The sequence below is a fragment of the Brienomyrus brachyistius genome, unplaced genomic scaffold, assembly GCF_023856365.1.
Source record: "Brienomyrus brachyistius isolate T26 unplaced genomic scaffold, BBRACH_0.4 scaffold33, whole genome shotgun sequence".
NCBI lineage: Eukaryota > Metazoa > Chordata > Actinopteri > Osteoglossiformes > Mormyridae > Brienomyrus > Brienomyrus brachyistius.
This window is the reverse complement of record NW_026042308.1, coordinates 148,232-165,869: the sequence shown is the minus strand read 5'-3', so window position 1 is coordinate 165,869 and position 17,638 is coordinate 148,232. Positions and strand designations below refer to the sequence as shown.

General features: G+C 44.9%; 1 protein-coding gene across 5 annotated transcripts in view; it reads left to right on the top strand.

Annotated features, from left to right (window-relative positions):
* Positions 1-17,638, top strand: part of LOC125721468 (NLR family CARD domain-containing protein 3-like) — a 181,028-nt gene that overhangs the window by 20,142 nt on the left and 143,248 nt on the right. For 4 of the 5 annotated variants that reach the window (XM_048997403.1, XM_048997402.1, XM_048997399.1 and 1 more), the window contains 4 exons: positions 4,449-4,512; positions 4,696-4,924; positions 5,845-7,555; positions 14,270-14,443. In XM_048997403.1, coding sequence (XP_048853360.1) covers positions 4,449-4,512; positions 4,696-4,924; positions 5,845-7,555; positions 14,270-14,443 — 2,178 coding nt within the window. Of the gene's footprint in view, positions 1-2,276; positions 3,071-4,448; positions 4,513-4,695; positions 4,925-5,844; positions 7,556-14,269; positions 14,444-17,638 lie in introns of those variants that run through there. The other variant, XM_048997400.1, reaches the window with a different exon arrangement.

Below are 17,638 nucleotides of genomic sequence, written 5' to 3'. Positions count from 1 at the left end.
CATTTATGTAGATGGGTGCACATTCAAACTAAAGGGGACCCTGAAAGCTAGAGCAAGCATTCTGGGGCTCAACGACGACCTCGTCCCACCACAACAGCTCAAGCTCTGTCCTCACACATCGCAGTATGCGAAGCTGGCAACAATCTTAATCGCCCGGGAGGTGGCCTCCGAACATGGAGTAGAGAACCTGCTGATCTGCAAAGACTCCAGCTATACACGTCTCAGCTTCATGTGCTATCTCCCTCACTGGACACAGAATGGCTTCAAGACATCAGGGAACAAGCCAGTCAAACACCATGACCACACGGATGCACTTGCCAAAGCAGGAGCACTGCATGGTGATTCATGGGAGTTTTGTCCCCTCCCACCCACCCACGCTGTCCAGATCGTCACCCGCAGTCACAGCCGAGCATCTGCCCCACCGCCAACGATTTCACTGTTGGAACTTTCCCCTCAGGTTTCCAACTCTGACATCGTGTCCCTCCAGCCCACTGATTCTGTGCTCAGCATGGTCTGCGATCACCTCCGCGACCCTGCTGCGAACTCGATCTCCACAACTGACCAAGAATCCCTTCCTGACCTCCATCACCTGATGACGGCTTTATCCTCTCTTCATCTTGCCGAGGGCGTACCTCTTCATGTCCCTGATGCCCACACCTCACCACGGCTCGTGGTCCCTCAGGCACAAAGGGGGGTCATGCTACTGTACGCCCACGACGCACCCTGTGCAGGCCACCGCAATGCCAAAACACCCTATGAGGCACTTAGTCAAGTAGCCTACTGGCCTAACATGCGACAGGATGACGGAATATGTGAAAGGATGTCTGGTCTGCTGCCAATTTCAACCAAAAGAAGGACAACTTTTCCAGTTCAAATCTCCCCAAAACCCCCAAGAGAGAAGAACAAAGAGGAAGGGAAGGAGAGAAGGTCACAGATAGGGTAGACCAATGTGGTGGGCTTGACTACTGATATCTGGGTGATCTTGATGTTTTTGTTTATCTGTTTGTTTGTTTTGATAACTCATTTTCTTTGGTTGTTGTTTTTGGTAAGGACCTGGGGTGGCTCACGCGTGCCCGGGAAATTACTGAAGAGGATCCGGTTTTGCATTTTCTTGTCACGTTTGTTTCTTTACAATTGTCCTCTGGCCGAGAATTGTTGCCACTATATCTTTTTCCTGTCCCCTTTGCAAAAGGGTGCACCACACTCCGAATCGGTCTTGACTCACCCCCTCACTCCTAATCCGGTCCCTGTTTTCTATCCCCTTACCACTAGGATGACGCTGCCCCGCTACTAGCGTTACTCAGCTAGGAGGGATGAGGCCCCAGTCCAAGAGGGCATCCCCTGGGCCTCCGTCAGGCATTGTCTTCCGGGAACAGCCCGGTCTCTTGATCACTAACTGTTGTACCCACATACAGCGAGTATTCGTCTGACGATGTCGACCGAGCCCATTACCTCCATGAGAGACGCCAAACGAGTGGGACAGGTGTCCGATGGACCCAGGATGCCATGCATCATGCTGCCATGGACACTACCCACATGCTGGAGCAGTTACCCAACGACCGTGAACCAAGCTGAGTCCAATCGACTGCCCGAGAGGTTCCTGGACGCCTTACTGGGAGCTGCGGCACCCTGTTCGACAGAGGGTTCACCACTCCTTGCTGTCCCAGAAGCCAGGGGCCAGCCCTTGCGCCTCCTCCCTGTCCATCCAGTCACTGTACCACCCAGAGTGCCGAACAACGGGAACTTTCATGTGCCTCGTTGCATGTGGATGATCCTGTTTCAACTTCCGTCGCCTGAATGATGGCAATGCCATCATCAGCCGAAAGGGGGGATATGTAGGATCACACATGCACATATCACAAAGCTTAAATTCCAGGTGGCCTGAGACAAGGCCTACCCTGGTACGAGAAGGCACACATCGACCTAGGCCCCAAAGGGGGGTTTGTGACCTCACACACATAGATAACCAGGGAGGCCAGCACTCCAACTTTTATTGCTCAAAGTTTTAACGACCTACAGAGAACAGAGTGGACCCCAAGGACAGGGGTCCCTCGACTTGGCACACAACCCCCTCCCCAGACACCCTGCCTTACATACCACTCACCGAACAGACCAACACCCCAAAGAAAGTTTCTTTTAAGTTTGGCTTTTGTATATCTGTATATGTATTTACTCTTGACTACTAGTCTTAATATACAGATATGTACAGGTTATGTTCAAATGTGTCTTAACTTTTGGAGATTCTTTTTCTTTGTTTGACAAACCTTCTCCCCCCCCCCCTTTTCTTTGCCACATTCCTCGGCAACCCTTATCTGATCTTTGTATTCTACCATGCCTATCTAAGGGTAAGATGTGCTTATGACATGAGAATATGTCATATAATGTCTGTATAAAGGGTAATATCTGTTGAGGTACAACCTAAACCACCTGTACCATATACTGGTGTGAGTAATAGAACATAACATAATAGCATAATATAAGTAATCATTAATTAATCATCACAGATGGTATTTGGTGTGAACCGCTAGGCTGGTACGGCATGTTTGGTATCAAACCGAAGGAAAATCACTCCAGTTTCCAAATCTGGTCAGTGGTTACCACAAAAGTGGACGTATCAAAAGTTACACCAGCCTAATGAAAATCACCATTACCAGAGAAGTCAGTCTGGTCATAAATCCCAAAAAGACTGATACCGACCCCCTTCCGAAGCCCGCCAAATGGATGGTCAGCCATTGGTCCAGGACTCGAATTCCTGGTCACTCCTAATCACGAACCTTATGCTATAAAACCTGGCACCTCAGAACAAAGAGGAGAGAAAAATCGGGAGAAAATCAGCGGAGAAGAAGAAAAGAAGAAAAAGGGAAGAAAAGGAGAAACAAGCAGCGTTCTTAAAGCCCGTCGGTGAAGACCCAAAGAACTGCAACTCAGCCCAAGCTTCACCAGAAGAAAGAACCGGAGGGACTCCACTCCAACAACCGCTGCAAACACCGCGCCTCCCTGAGAGCCATCACCCATCAGCTCATCAGCCACTGCGACCAACTGCAAAGACCTCCCTCTTTCCTGCATCCAAGTAAACCAACTTCCTTTCCTTTCTAACAACCTGAACTGTCCTATTCACCTGCTATATTCCTTTAGGTTTATAATCCTTACAAACTGCTTGCTTTGCAGAACAGTTTTTCCCTTTTCAGGTTAATCATTTTAAATCTGGTCATTGCATTTTCATGATTACATCGTTTGTGTCTATTCCGTTATTTCATGTTTATTGTTTGTTAGGTGTAATGTCTGTCTTATGTTAGTTGTAGGAATAAATGCATGTCTTTTTACACAACTTCAGCCTCCGTCATTGAGTGCTCACAATAGTCCCTGCCTCTGTGCGATCTGGCTACTACGCTCTGAAACCTCTAAACTCGCCTGAAATATCGCGAGACTCTCTCTCATCGGCCGTGAGGGGAGCTTCGCTACCGATCGTTTACATTACCTGCTGACGCAGCTCGCTGGACGAGCCTACTAACCCAGGTTATTAAGCGATACTGGTTATTAATGAATCCCATTTGAGTCTCACATTAACAGATATCGGGGATTCACAATTGAGTTTGGAGGAGCCAACCATTCGGCATAACAATTGGTTAATAATCAGCATTAAATAATCATTAATTAAAAGTTAATTAATTTCAAAACATATTGGTGGAGATATAAAAATTTACCTGAGCTAATAATTCCTACATTAGTGATTCCATTACAGAATCATGCCTGTTTGTGATGCAGTGCTGCCTAAGGGCCAAAATATCACAGGCATCTAGTTTTTCACAGAGATTTCTCCAGATTCTCAGATTCTTTTGATTACATTATGTGCTGTAGATGATGAAATATTCAACCTCTTTGCAGTTTTATACTGAGGAACTTCTTTCTGAAATTGCTCCACTATTTGTCAGTGCAGTATTAGGGGGATTGTGACCCTCTGCCCATCTTTACTTCAGAGAGACACTGCAGCTCTAAGATGCTCTTTTTATACCCAGTCATGTTACTGACCTGTTGCCAACTGACCTAATTATTTGCAAATTCGTCCTCCAGCTGATGGGTTTTTGTACCACTAACTTTTCCAGTCTCCTATTGCCTCCATCCCAACTTTTTTGAGACGTGTTGCTGTCATGAAATTCAAAATCAGCCAGCATTTTTCATGAAATAGCAAAATGTCTCAGTTTAAACATCTGATATGTTTTCTATACTTTGTTATGAATATAATACAGGTTTATGAGATTTCCATATCATTGCATTCTGTTTTTATTTACAATTTGCACAATGTCCCAACTTTTTGGAATTGGTGTTGTAATATACCACAATGTTATTCTTTATCTGCAGTAACAGCAATTTTAATGGGGAACTTTTCAGTCTTTCTGTTACATTTCTGTAGATGAATTGAGGTCTTTATGTTTCTGCCTAATTCACAGAGACCAAATGGAAGAATGCAGTTCAGATCTACATGATAAATCGGGTTTATCATCCATATTGAAGGTTTGTATTTATTGCTGATATATATTTTCTTGGCTGTTATGTCGATTAGCTTATATTTTATACAGCTGTATAATAAGAAATTCATCATCTTAAAGAAAATATGTTTTAATCTATGATTCACAAGTGAAACTCTGAAAAGGTTTGGTATAAGTAGCAATAATTAACTCTGACTGTTTATTTTAGTCGCTAGAGGAAAAAGCCATGAAGTTCCTAAAGGAGGAACTGAAGACGTTTGTGAGGCACCTAGATCAGAATTACCCAGAATTCTCTGAGCCTCAGCTGGAGGAGGACAATGCCCTGGACTGTGATGGTCAGATGCAGAAGACCAGTGTTAGAGAGGTAGCTCTGAAGATCACACTGTACATCCTGAGGACCATGAAGCAAAATGATCTTGCTGACCTGCTGGACAAGAGTAAGAGCTTTATAACATTATGTACATGTACAATATTGTGCATAAGCCTTAGGCAGCCAGAGAAAAGTATGTTTAAATGGTCTTCATGTTGGTGTAGAACTACTATAATATGTATGTCAAAGTGTGTTTGCCATTTCAGAACCTCTCCCAACATCACCCTAATATTTGCAGAAATCGTGCAGTATATCCACATATTTTTTTACTTGACCACTAACACACCTCATGTGGCTGATCAATATCTTCTTGAGTTTTAAACTAATTTAATTAATTAATGAAGTGAGCTGGTGGTGAAATTTAACAAATACATGGACTGGCTGTGGTGTGTCACGATCGTGTTCGCGGGAAGCAGCGATCGTGCGGGTCGGCAGGTAAGGAGAGGCAGGCAGGCAGTGATCAGGGCTAAACTGGGGTTTATTTACGACGGGACAGGAGCTTGAAACACACACCACACCGAATCCACAATGACGGACAAGGGGAACAGGTCAGACCAGGACTTAAATAGGACAAGACTAAGCAAAGTAATCAGACAGGGCTGGAAACAATCAGGGAAGCACACGTGGGTAATCAGGGGCGTGGCACACACGAGGAGCCGACGAGCCGGGTCATGACATGGTGCCCCTGAGGAGAGGTTTGGGAAATGAAAAGGGGTTTTGTGTTTTTTTTGGTTCTGAGCAGATATACATTTACTACCTAGATAAATGGCTTTAAACATTTCCTTTGGCTGCCTAAGGCTTATTCACGGTCCTGTATGTGGTGTTCCAGTAAAATACGCATGATAGAACTTTCAATTTCACATTCACAGTCACAGGGAAATATCTGGATATGTATGTGTAAAAAAGTGTGTTTTTGGAAAATATTCTTCCTCATACTGGTCAGGATCACGGTGAGAATTAGTGCATTTTTATCTCATTTCTTTTCAGGAAAGCTCATGCTACAGGATATCAAAGCTAAACTTAAGAAGCAATTTGAGTGTGTATTTGAAGGGAAAGCTAAGGAAGGACAGCCAACACTTCTAAGTGAGATTTACACAGAACTCTACATAACTGAAGGTGGGACTGGAGCAGTTAATGATGAACATGAAGTGAGACAGATTGAAACAGCATCCAAGAAAAGGCGAACAGAAGATACTACAGTCAAGTGCAAAGATATATTTAAACCCTTATGTGGGCGTGTGACACCGATCAGAACTGTACTCACGAAAGGGGTGGCAGGTATCGGGAAAACAGTCTCTGTGCAGAAATTTATTCTCGACTGGGCAGAAGGAAAAGCAAACCAGGATGTTCACTTCATATTTGCTCTTCCTTTCCGGGACCTGAATTTGATTAAGGGTGAATACAGTCTGATTGAACTGCTTCACCACTTTGTCCCAGAACTGAAATCATTTCAATCCACTGACCTGTTTAGCTCCAAAGTCTTGTTCATCTTTGATGGTCTGGATGAGTGTCGCCTTCCTCTGGATTTTCAGAACAATGAGAGCTGGTTTGATGTAACAAAGAAAACGTCACTAGATGTGCTGTTGACTAACCTCATTAAGGGGAATCTGCTCCCATCCGCTCTCCTCTGGATAACCTCCCGGCCAGCAGCAGCCAATCAGATACCTGCTAAGTGTGTCCACCAGGTGACAGAGATACGAGGGTTCAGTGATGCCCAGAAGGAGGAGTATTTCAAGAAGAGATTTAATGATCAGAGCCTGGCCAGCAGGATTATCGCACATGTGAAATCATCAAGGAGCCTCTTCATCATGTGCCACATACCTGTGTTCTGCTGGATTTCAGCCACTGTGCTTGAGAGGCTTTTTAGCGAGACTGACAGTGGAGAAATTCCAAGGACTCTGACTGAAATGTACACACACTTCCTGATCTTTCAGACAAGTTTAAAAAATGACAAATATATGAAAAACCATGAAACTAAGCTTAAGAAATACAGCAAGGAATTCCTTTTAAAACTTGGTAAACTTGCTTTTGACAACCTTGAGAAAGGCAATCTCATATTTTATGAGCATGATCTGTCAGAGAATGGCATTGATGTCACTGAAACTTCAGTTTACTCTGGAGTGTGCACAGAAGTCTTTAAAGAGGAGTATGGGTTGTACCAGGAGAAGGTGTACTGCTTTGTGCATCTGAGCATCCAGGAGTATCTCGCTGCTTTATATGTGTTTCTGTCAAACTCATCAGCTGACCTGCTGAAGACTGCAGTGGATCAGGCATTAGAGAGCAAGAATGGACACTTGGACCTCTACCTCCGCTTCCTCCTGGGCCTCTCAACAGACTCCAGTAAGACACTGTTACAAAGACTACTGGGGCCGACAAGAATCAGCTCACATACCATTAAGGATACAGCCCAGTACATCAAGAGGAAAATAAAGGAGAATTTATCTCCAGAAAGGACCATCAATCTGTTCCACTGTCTGACTGAACTGGGTGACAATTCTCTAGTAGAGGAAGTACAAAGATACCTGAATTCAGGAAACATTTCAGCAGATGACCTCTCACCTGCACAGTACTCAGCTCTGGCCTTTGTGATGCTGATGTCAGATGAGGAGCTGGATGTGTTTGATCTGAAGAAATACATCAGACGAGATAAAGAGCACTGCAGGCTGCTGCCTGTGGTCAAGAACTCCAGGACGGCTCTGTAAGTGACGTGGGGATGGGAAATCATGTCTGGTCTAGCAGTAATACATGATTATTGTTTGAAATGTGTAATATATATTATATACAGTATTTCTCCTCATGGATTAATAACTGGGTTTTATTTTGATAATCACAGCTATAGCTGTTTGTATAGCAGTAGCTAATCTTGACCACAGACTTTATAATGACTGAAGGTAGTGATGTCACTTTTTGTTTGTTACTACGTTTCCATTCCCATCCAGTCTGCCTTCTGATCACAGGCACAGCATCCTAACCTGCTATAGAAACAGTGAGGGCTCTTTATCCACAGGGTGTATAAGTGGTATGTGAGTGTTATTGTCAGCAGGCGTGTTCATGTGATGGAGCCCAGAGCTGGGAGCTTCCGTATGACTGCTGTCTCTGGCTGCTCACTGGCGCCCTCTGCTGGCCTCAGCTGCAGCTGGCTGAGGATGTGACGACACATCTAGTCTGGCAGAAATAGATAAGCATTGTTTAAAATATAAAATGAATATGTATATATGTAATTTATTTCCCCTCTTTTATCAACAAGGTTCCTTTTTAATCTAGTTTATATTAACTGAAGGTAGTGATGTAGTAAAAACAAAAAAGACAAGATTTACACGACCTTCCTTTGTGTAACAAATAACCAAAGATACAGCATCATACAGAATGGTCCAGTTTTCATTAATAGTGGGAAAACCACTCATATTTGTTTCAGTTCTGGATGCTGTAGGAAGCATTTCTGTAAATACTGGGTGTGGTGCGTGACTCTTTGGGTTTGGACTCTGTGTCCATGAGTGGAAGGTCGCTGGTTCAGATCTCTTGGCCGGCAGAGTGATGTCATCGCTGAGTCCTTGAGCTGCAGGGGTGCTGGATGCTGGCCGATCTTGCGCTGCGACCCCCAAACTTCCTCTCACCTGTATATGTGTCTGTGTGTCTCTAGGAGAGGAAGATGGGAGGGGCGAAAAGACAATTTCCCCATGGGGGTGAATGAAGTATCATTATTCATAAATCATTCAAACAAACATTTTTTATAAAAGCCTATTTCACAGGACTGATAGCTCTCCGATTAGTGTATTGTTGATTAGGGCTGGGTGATAAGTAAAAAAATGTGTATGTCAATTAGTATAAAAATATCACAATAAACAATCATTTTGAGTCCTCCCCTTAAACACTGAGTGCAATTTCAGTTCAGTTCAGTTTTATTTGTATAGTGTGTTTTCACAACATTACATCATCTCAAAGCACTTTACAGCATCCCTGCCCAAAGCCCCCAGTGAGCAAGTCAGAGGGGACAGTGGCAAGGAATAGCTCCCTAGAAAGACGAAAACTTGGGAGGAACCAGACTCAGAGGAGGAGCCCATCCTCCAGGGGGCAGCAGTGGAAACCCTAACCCTAACCAGACTCAAAGGGGGAGCCCATCCTCCAGGGGGCAGCAGAGGAAGCCCTAACCCTAACCAGATTGAAAGGGGGAGCCCATCCTCCAGGGGGCAGCAGAGGAAGCCCTAACCCTAACCATATACAAAGGAGGAGCCCATCCTCCAGGGGGCAGCAGGGGAAGCCTTAACCCTAACCAGACTCAAAGGGGGAACCCATCCTCCAGGGGGCAGCAGAGGAAGCCCTAACCCTAACCAGACTCAGAGGGGGAGCCCATCCTCCAGGGGGCAGCAGAGGAAGCCCTAACCCTAACCAGATACAAAGGGGGAGCCCATCCTCCAGGGGGCAGCAGAGGAAGCCCTAACCCTAACCAGGCTCAGAGGGGGAGCCCATCCTCCAGGGGGCAGCAGAGGAAGCCCTAACCCTAACCAGATACAAAGGGGGAGCCCATCCTCCAGGGGCAGCAGCAGGCCAGAAGGACGTCACAGATAGTGGAGACGTCACAGGCAGCAGGGTAGGCAGGATATCTTGAAAATGTGGGGTCTCCAGGCAGCACAGCCCAGGGGGAGCATAGAACAGGGCTAATATAATACATTTTTTTAGTGTTTGTATGAACTCTGGCTGCTGCATTTTGTACCAGCTGACGTTTATGTGAGGATCCAGATGGGCACCCAGAAAGGAAGGCATTACAGTATCCAGCCTGGAAGTTATAAAGGTGTTGCTGCATCACCAGGTAATGTAAACGATCGGTAGCGAAGCTCCTCTCACGGCCAATGAGAGGGAGTCTCACAATATTTCAGTCGAGTTTGAGGTTTTAGAGCTTAGTAGCCAAATCGCACAGAGGCAGGGACTATTGTGAGCACTCAATGAACAGAGGCTGAAGTGGTGTAAAACTGGATTTTCCATCGGATTGATACCAAACATGCCATACCAGCCTAGCGGTTCACACCGAATACCATCTGTAATGATTAATTAATGATTACTTATATTATGTCATTATGTTATATTACTCACAGCAATCACTGGTCTAAGTGGTCTAGGTTGCACCTCAATCAGAGGTTACCCTTCATACGGACATTATATGACATATTCTCATGTCATCAGCACATCTTACCCTTAGATAGGCATGGTAGAATACAAAGATCAGATAAGGGCTGCTGAGGAATGTGGAAAAGAAAAAGGGGGGAAGGTTAGTCAGTCAAAGAAAAAGAGTCTTTCAAAGTTAGGACACATTACAAACATAACCGATCTGTATATTGAGACTAGTAGTTATGGGTAAATAAATATACAGATATACTGTACAACAGCCAAACTTAAAAGAAACTTTCTTTGGGGTGTTGGTCTGTTGGGTGAGTGGTATGTAAGGCAGGATGCCTGGGGAGGGGGTTGTGTGCCAAGTTGAGGGACCCCTGTCCTTGAGGTTCACTCTGCTGTCTGTAGGTCGTTAAAACTTTGAGCAATAAAAGTTGGAGTGCTGCCCCCCTTGTTATCTGTGTGTGTTTAAGTGTGTCTGTGTGTGTGGGGTCACTAACCCCCCTTTGAGGCCTAGGCCAATGTGTGCCTCTCGTACCAGGGTAGGCCTTGTCTCAGGCCACCTGGAATTTAAGCTTTGTGATATGTGCATGTGTGATCCTACACCAGATTTAAAATGAGTAACCTTAAAATGGAAATACTGTTCTGCAAAGCAAGCACAGTTTCTGGAAACACGACCATAAAGTCATAAAGCAGGCTAACAGAACTGCTTAGGTTGTTAGAATGAAAGGAAGCTGGTTTACTTGTTTGCAGAGTGGAGGGGGTCTTGACAGTATTAAATAATACCTGCTTTTGTTTCTAGTAGAATAAATTACTGTAATGCCCTCTTGTCTGTTTCACATCTACTGTTTCACATCTACAACGGGCCCAGAATGCCGCTGGCGGAGTGTTAACACGCACCAGTCACAGGGATCACATCTACAACGGCCCCAGAATGTCGCCGGCGGAGTGTTAACACGCACCGGTCACAGGGATCACATCTACAACGGGCCCAGAATGCCGCTGGCGGAGTGTTAACACGCACCAGGCACAGGGATCACATCTACGACGGGCCCAGAATGCCGCTGGCGAAGTGTTAACACGCACCAGTCACAGGGATCACATCTACAACGGGCCCAGAATGCCGCTGGCGGAGTGTTAACACGCACCAGTCACAGGGATCACATCTACAACGGGCCCAGAATGCCGCTGGCGGAGTGTTAACACGCACCTGTCACAGGGATCACATCTACAACGGGCCCAGAATGCCGCTGGCGGAGTGTTAACACGCACCAGTCACAGGGATCACATCTACAACGGGCCCAGAATGCCGCTGGCGGAGTGTTAACACGCACCAGTCACAGGGGTCACATCTACAACGGGCCCAGAATGCCGCTGGCGGAGTGTTAACACGCACCAGTCACAGGGATCACATCTACAACGGCCCCAGAATGTCGCCGGCGGAGTGTTAACACGCACCGGTCACAGGGATCACATCTACAACGGCCCCAGAATGTCGCCGGCGGAGTGTTAACACGCACCGGTCACAGGGATCACATCTACAACGGGCCCAGAATGCCGCTGGCGGAGTGTTAACACGCATCAGGCACAGGGATCACATCTACAACGGGCCCAGAATGCCGCTGGCGGAGTGTTAACACGCACCAGTCACAGGGATCACATCTACAACGGGCCCAGAATGCCGCTGGCGGAGTGTTAACACGCACCTGTCACAGGGATCACATCTACAACGGGCCCAGAATGCCGCTGGCGGAGTGTTAACACGCACCAGTCACAGGGATCACATCTACAACGGGCCCAGAATGCCGCTGGCGGAGTGTTAACACGCACCTGTCACAGGGATCACAACTACAACGAGCCCAGAGTGCCGCTGGTGGAGTGTTAACACGCACCAGTCACAGGGATCACATCTACAACGGGCCCAGAATGCCGCTGGCGGAGTGTTAACACGCACCTGTCACAGGGATCACATCTACAACGGGCCCAGAATGCCGCTGGCGGAGTGTTAACACGCATTAGTCACAGGGATCACATCTACAACGGGCCCAGAATGCCGCTGGCGGAGTGTTAACACGCACCGGTCACAGGGATCACATCTACAACGGGCCCAGAATGCCGCTGGCGGAGTGTTAACACGCACCGGTCACAGGGATCACATCTACAACGGGCCCAGAATGCCGCTGGCGGAGTGTTAACACGCACCGGTCACAGGGATCACATCTACAACGGGCCCAGAATGCCGCTGGCGGAGTGTTAACACGCACCAGTCAGAGGGATCACATCTACAACGGGCCCAGAATGCCGCTGGCAGAGTGTTAACACGCACCAGTCACAGGGATCACATCTACAACGGGCCCAGAATGCCGCTGGCGGAGTGTTAACACGCACCAGTCAGAGGGATCACATCTACAACGGGCCCAGAATGCCGCTGGCGGAGTGTTAACACGCACCAGGCACAGGGATCACATCTACAACGGGCCCAGAATGCCGCTGGCAGAGTGTTAACACGCACCAGTCACAGGGATCACATCTACAACGGGCCCAGAATGCCGCTGGCGGAGCGTTAACACGCACCTGTCACAGGGATCACATCTACAACGGGCCCAGAATGCCGCTGGCGGAGTGTTAACACGCACCAGTCACAGGGATCACATCACACCTGCTCTCACATCCCTGCACTGGCTTCCTCTGGCTTCTAGGATTGATTTTAAAGTTCATTTGCTAATTTGTAAATATTTACGTGGTTTAGCTCTGTCCTGCCTCAGTAACATGACTATAAGGTATGTCCCAGGCAGATCAGTCAGATCATCCGGCAGTAATTTACTGATTATTCCTAAAACCTGGCTGGGGAGGGAGGGGGCAGCTTTTAGTTACTATGGGCCCAAACTCTGGAACTCTCTCCCAGAAAACCTGAGAGCTACTGAATGTCTCAGTACTTTCAAAACTAGGCTGAAAAGGCATCTTTTCACCAACGCATATAATAATCTATGATAATCAGTTGTATTATTTTATGCTTTTATTAATATCAGTAATTGTGGGGGGGCGGTCGCTTCCCCCAGAAGACATAGGGGCTAGAGGTCCCTTTGAGGAGGGGTCCTTAAAGAGGACATGGGTGGTTAAAGTCCTTTATGATGGTTTTTAATAAAAATTTTTTTAAACATTTTTACTCTATTTTTATTTCTTTTGCGCTTATTGTTATTTATTCTGAGCTTATTTGAATTTCTTTTTCTTCTTTTTAAATGTTTGCAAAATTCTTTATAAACGCTGTGGCTAAAATGCGCTATATAAATAATGATTGATTGATTCAGATAGATAGATGAGAGAGAGAGTTTACTTTTAACCACCTTTATTAAACAGTTAGCAACCAATGCTAATCACAGCCCTAGCGGGGTCAGGGACACACTTAAAGCCGTGCCTGAGACTAAGATACGAAAAACTGAGTTGGGAAGCTCAAAATTCCCACCAGAAAGCTGCACTTGAATGACTGACATTCTGGCTGCTGACTCAGAGATAGAAGTTGGTGATGTGACAATACTGAACTTACAAGAATGGCGAACGCATGGTTACTGCAAGGGACAATGCTTGTGAAATTCTGTGCAATGTTTCTTTTTAACTGCTTCAGAATCTTTGGCTAGAAAGCTGAACTGAAAGCAAATCATGAATCTTTCTGTTATCTTGCTTTGTATGTAGCCTAAGCGCATTTCCTCAGCAAAGACGATAATCGCCGGTTAGTCACGGTCAGATATCGACACCGGGATACTTGTCTTATTACACTCATTACTGATAATATCGTCATATCACCCAGACGTAATTGGTGATTTGACATGTTCCCAGGTATAACAATACAGGGAGAGAAAGGATTTTACTCATGGGATCAGGAATCCAAGTGCCAGTTGCTGCTGCATTAGCTGCTGGGAATGTTCACATCTCCTCCTTTCAGTGATACGTGTCGAGTGTAGGGACACCTGGAAGAAAGATGGCTAAGGACTGCACTGGAAGCACTGGTCTGACTGTTATGGGAGGTTCACGTCCATCTTGCTGTTGATGTGTTCCTATGTATTCCTATAGCTTGTACTTAATGTTTTTACCTCTAGTTTTGAGCAAAGGTGCACTGACTCACAATTAGTGATAATGTGACTGCAGCAGATTGTCAGGACGCACAGAACACTCTGCAGACTATAATTCATTTTGAAGTGTAAGCTGTGCTGCTAATTATAATGAAAACAAATGCTTATTGTAATGCTTTGTATTTTACTAATGTGTCGGATGTGTATATGTCTGTGTCTTAAAGTGTTTTCTGTTTCAGGCTGAACAGCTGTGATCTCATAGATAAACACTGTGAAGTGCTGTCTTCAGCTCTCAGATCAAACTCCTCACCCCTGAGAGAGCTGGACCTGAGTGACAATGACCTGCAGGACTCAGGAGTGAAGCTGCTCTCTGCTGGACTGGGGGACTTACACTGTGAACTGGAGATACTGAGGTCAGTATTACTGGGTATTCCACACTGTAAACTAGAGATACTGAGGTCAGTTTTACTGGATATTCCACACTGTAAACTGGGGGTAGTGAGGTGAGTATTACTGGGTATTTCACACTGTACGCTGGAAATACTAAGGTAGAAAATAACTAATGATTTCAAAATAAAGCAGGAGTATCTAAGTCTAGGGGTTGACTTAAAAAATAACATTAGATTCGCTACAGTAAGTGGAATGTCGAAAGTAAGACTGCATTGGAGGTTAAGGATGACATTAAAAGTTTCTTCCAATATTTTAACTCCAAAAGAGCTCTAAAAGCTGAAATCACTCATCTGCAGGATAGTAACAGCCTTATAATTGAAAATGAAAATTAATATAGTAAATGAGTTTAATGATTATTTTACACGGGTGTTCACAGTAGAGGACATGATTAACTTACCACCATTTAGTACAAATACAGTGTCGTATATAAACAATATACAGTCCCTGCACAATTACTGGCCCCCTTGTAAAGATTTGTAAAAAGGGTTAGACAAAAATCCACCTTTTGGCGAAGCAGCTTCATCTCACACTGAAAAAATGAGAAAAATCCAACCTTTCATTGAAATAAATTTATTCAAAGAAAAACAAATCCTTCATCAAGAAATAATTATTTTCAACAAAAACACACGATTATTGGCAGCCCTGCTTTTAATACTCTGTACAGCCTCCCTTTGCCAGTTTAACAGCACTGAGTCTCCTATGACATTTTATAAGGTTGGAGAATACAGAGCAGGGCATCCTCTTTACAGAATCTCTCCAGATCACCCAGGGTCCTCGGCCCTCTCTTGTGCACTCTCCTCTTCAGCTCAGCCCACAGGTTTTCAGTGGGGTTCAGGTCAGGGGACTGAGATGGCCATGACAGAAGCTTGATTCTGCGGTCAGCTGACCATTTTTATGTTTATTTGGACATGTGCTTAGGATCACCGTCCTGCTGGAAGATCCATTGAAGCCCCAATGTTTCCTGGCAGCAGCAGCCAAATTTTGATATAAAATGTCCTGGTATTTCATGGACCCCATAGTGCCATGTACCCTAACAAGGTTTCCAGGGTTTTTGGAGGAAAATCAGCTCCACAACATCACAGAACCTCCACCATATCTTACAGCTGGGATAAGGTTCATTTCATTATAACCATCCTTCTTTTTACGCCAAACCCACCTTGAATGTTTATTGCCCAAAAGCTCCATTTTTGTTTCATCTGATCATTGAATTTCATTCCAGTCAAAGTTGTATAATGTTTTGCAAACTCCTGGCTCTAACATTTTAAGTAACTGACAGAAAAAGCTTCTTTCTGTCATAACTTTCAAAACGTCTGTTAGCATGAAGGGGGCATCTGATGGTTTTTTGGAGACGTGGTAACCCCAAGGTTTTACTTTGTCTGGTAATTGACTAACAGTCATCCTTGGGGATTTTTTGTCTCTCTTACGATCATCCTCACTGTATGTGGGGGCAAAATAAACTTGGCTCCTCTTTCAGGCAGGTTTCTAACAGTTCCAGTTGATGTCCACTTTTTAATTATTGCCCTAACAGTAGAAATGGGCATTTTAAGGCGAGTAGCTATTTTTTAATACCCATTCCCTGACTTATGAAGGTCAGCACACTTCTCCCTCATTTGGTCTGTGTGTCTCTTATCTTTCCCATGTTCATGGATGACTAAGGGAATTTGGGCTCTGTGTCTCCTTATGTTTGTACCCCAGTTACTCAGGAAGTCATGGATTACAGCTTGAAGGTTCCTATTCACTTCAACCAACTCAAATATGTATAATTTACATGGGAAACATGCTTCAGTTACATTGTGTTTGTCACGCTACGTAAATTTGGGTAAGGCAGGTGGGCAGGAAGGACCAGGCAGGAAGGCGGTAAACGGGGCAAACGAGGGTTTAATTGGGAATAGGGCAGGACGGAAACGCAGACAGGGACAAACGGCAGGTAACGTCAATGACAGACAACGGGTTAGTGTACAACAGAGACTTAAATACAGGGAACTAATCAGAAAAGAACATGACGCGACTGGGCACAATCAGGGAATCACACGTGGGTAATTAGGGGCGTGGCACACACGAGGAGCGGACGGAGCGGGCGTCACAGTGTTCACTATAATTTGCAGGGCTGCCAATAATCGTGGCTCATGTGTTTTTGTTAAAAATAATTATTTGTTGATGATTTTCCTTCAAATAAATTGATTTTAAGTAAAGGTTGGATTTTTCTCATTTTTTTCCGTGTGAGATGAAGCAACTTCACCAGAAGGTGGATTTTTTCTTACCCCTTGTACAAAGGGGTGCCAATAATTGTGGAGGGACTGTATGTATAACTGAGGCTGATGTGGTACAAAACCTAGCTAAGCTCAAAATAAATAAATCACAGGGTCCTGATGGCATCTTACCTATAGTTTTAAAATAGATGAGGGTTATTATTAGCCAACCTTTAACTTTACTGTTTCCGAAATCCTTATTTGCACGTGTGGTACCTTATGATTGGAAGTATGCTAATATAACACCCATATTCAAAAAAGGGGATAGATGTAATCCAGTAAACTATAGGCCAATTACTTTAACTTGCATAACTGGAAAAGTTATGGATACAAATAACCTGGATACAAATAACATTCTGAGGGGTAGCCAACCTGGATTTAGGAGAAGTAGATCCTGTTTAACTAATCTACTTGAGTTCTTTGAGGAAGCAAAAATAGAACTTGGTCACAAAAAGTACTTACATTTGCAGAAGACCTTTGATGTTGTCCCCCTCAAACAGCTCTTGCTTAAGCTCAAAGCTGCAGGGATTTTAGGAACTGTAGCATCTTGGATTGAAAACTGGTTAACAGACAGGAAGCAGCAGGTAGTTATTAGAGGCACAATGTCACAGTGGGCCTGCGTTCATAGTGGGGTACCGCAGGGTTCAATTTTAGGACCACTATTGTTCCTATTTTACATTAATGATATTGACACCAATACATACAGTAAACAAGTTAAATTTGCAGACAACACCAAGGTGGATGATGTAGCAAATACTGATCTAGCAGCGGAGAGGCTACAACGGGATCTTGATTTAATTAGCGACTGGGCTGATACCTGGCAGATCAAATTTAATGTAGATAAATGTAAGGTAATCCATGCAGGGAGCAGAAATATAAAGTACAGATTTTTTATGGGTTCCTCTGAAA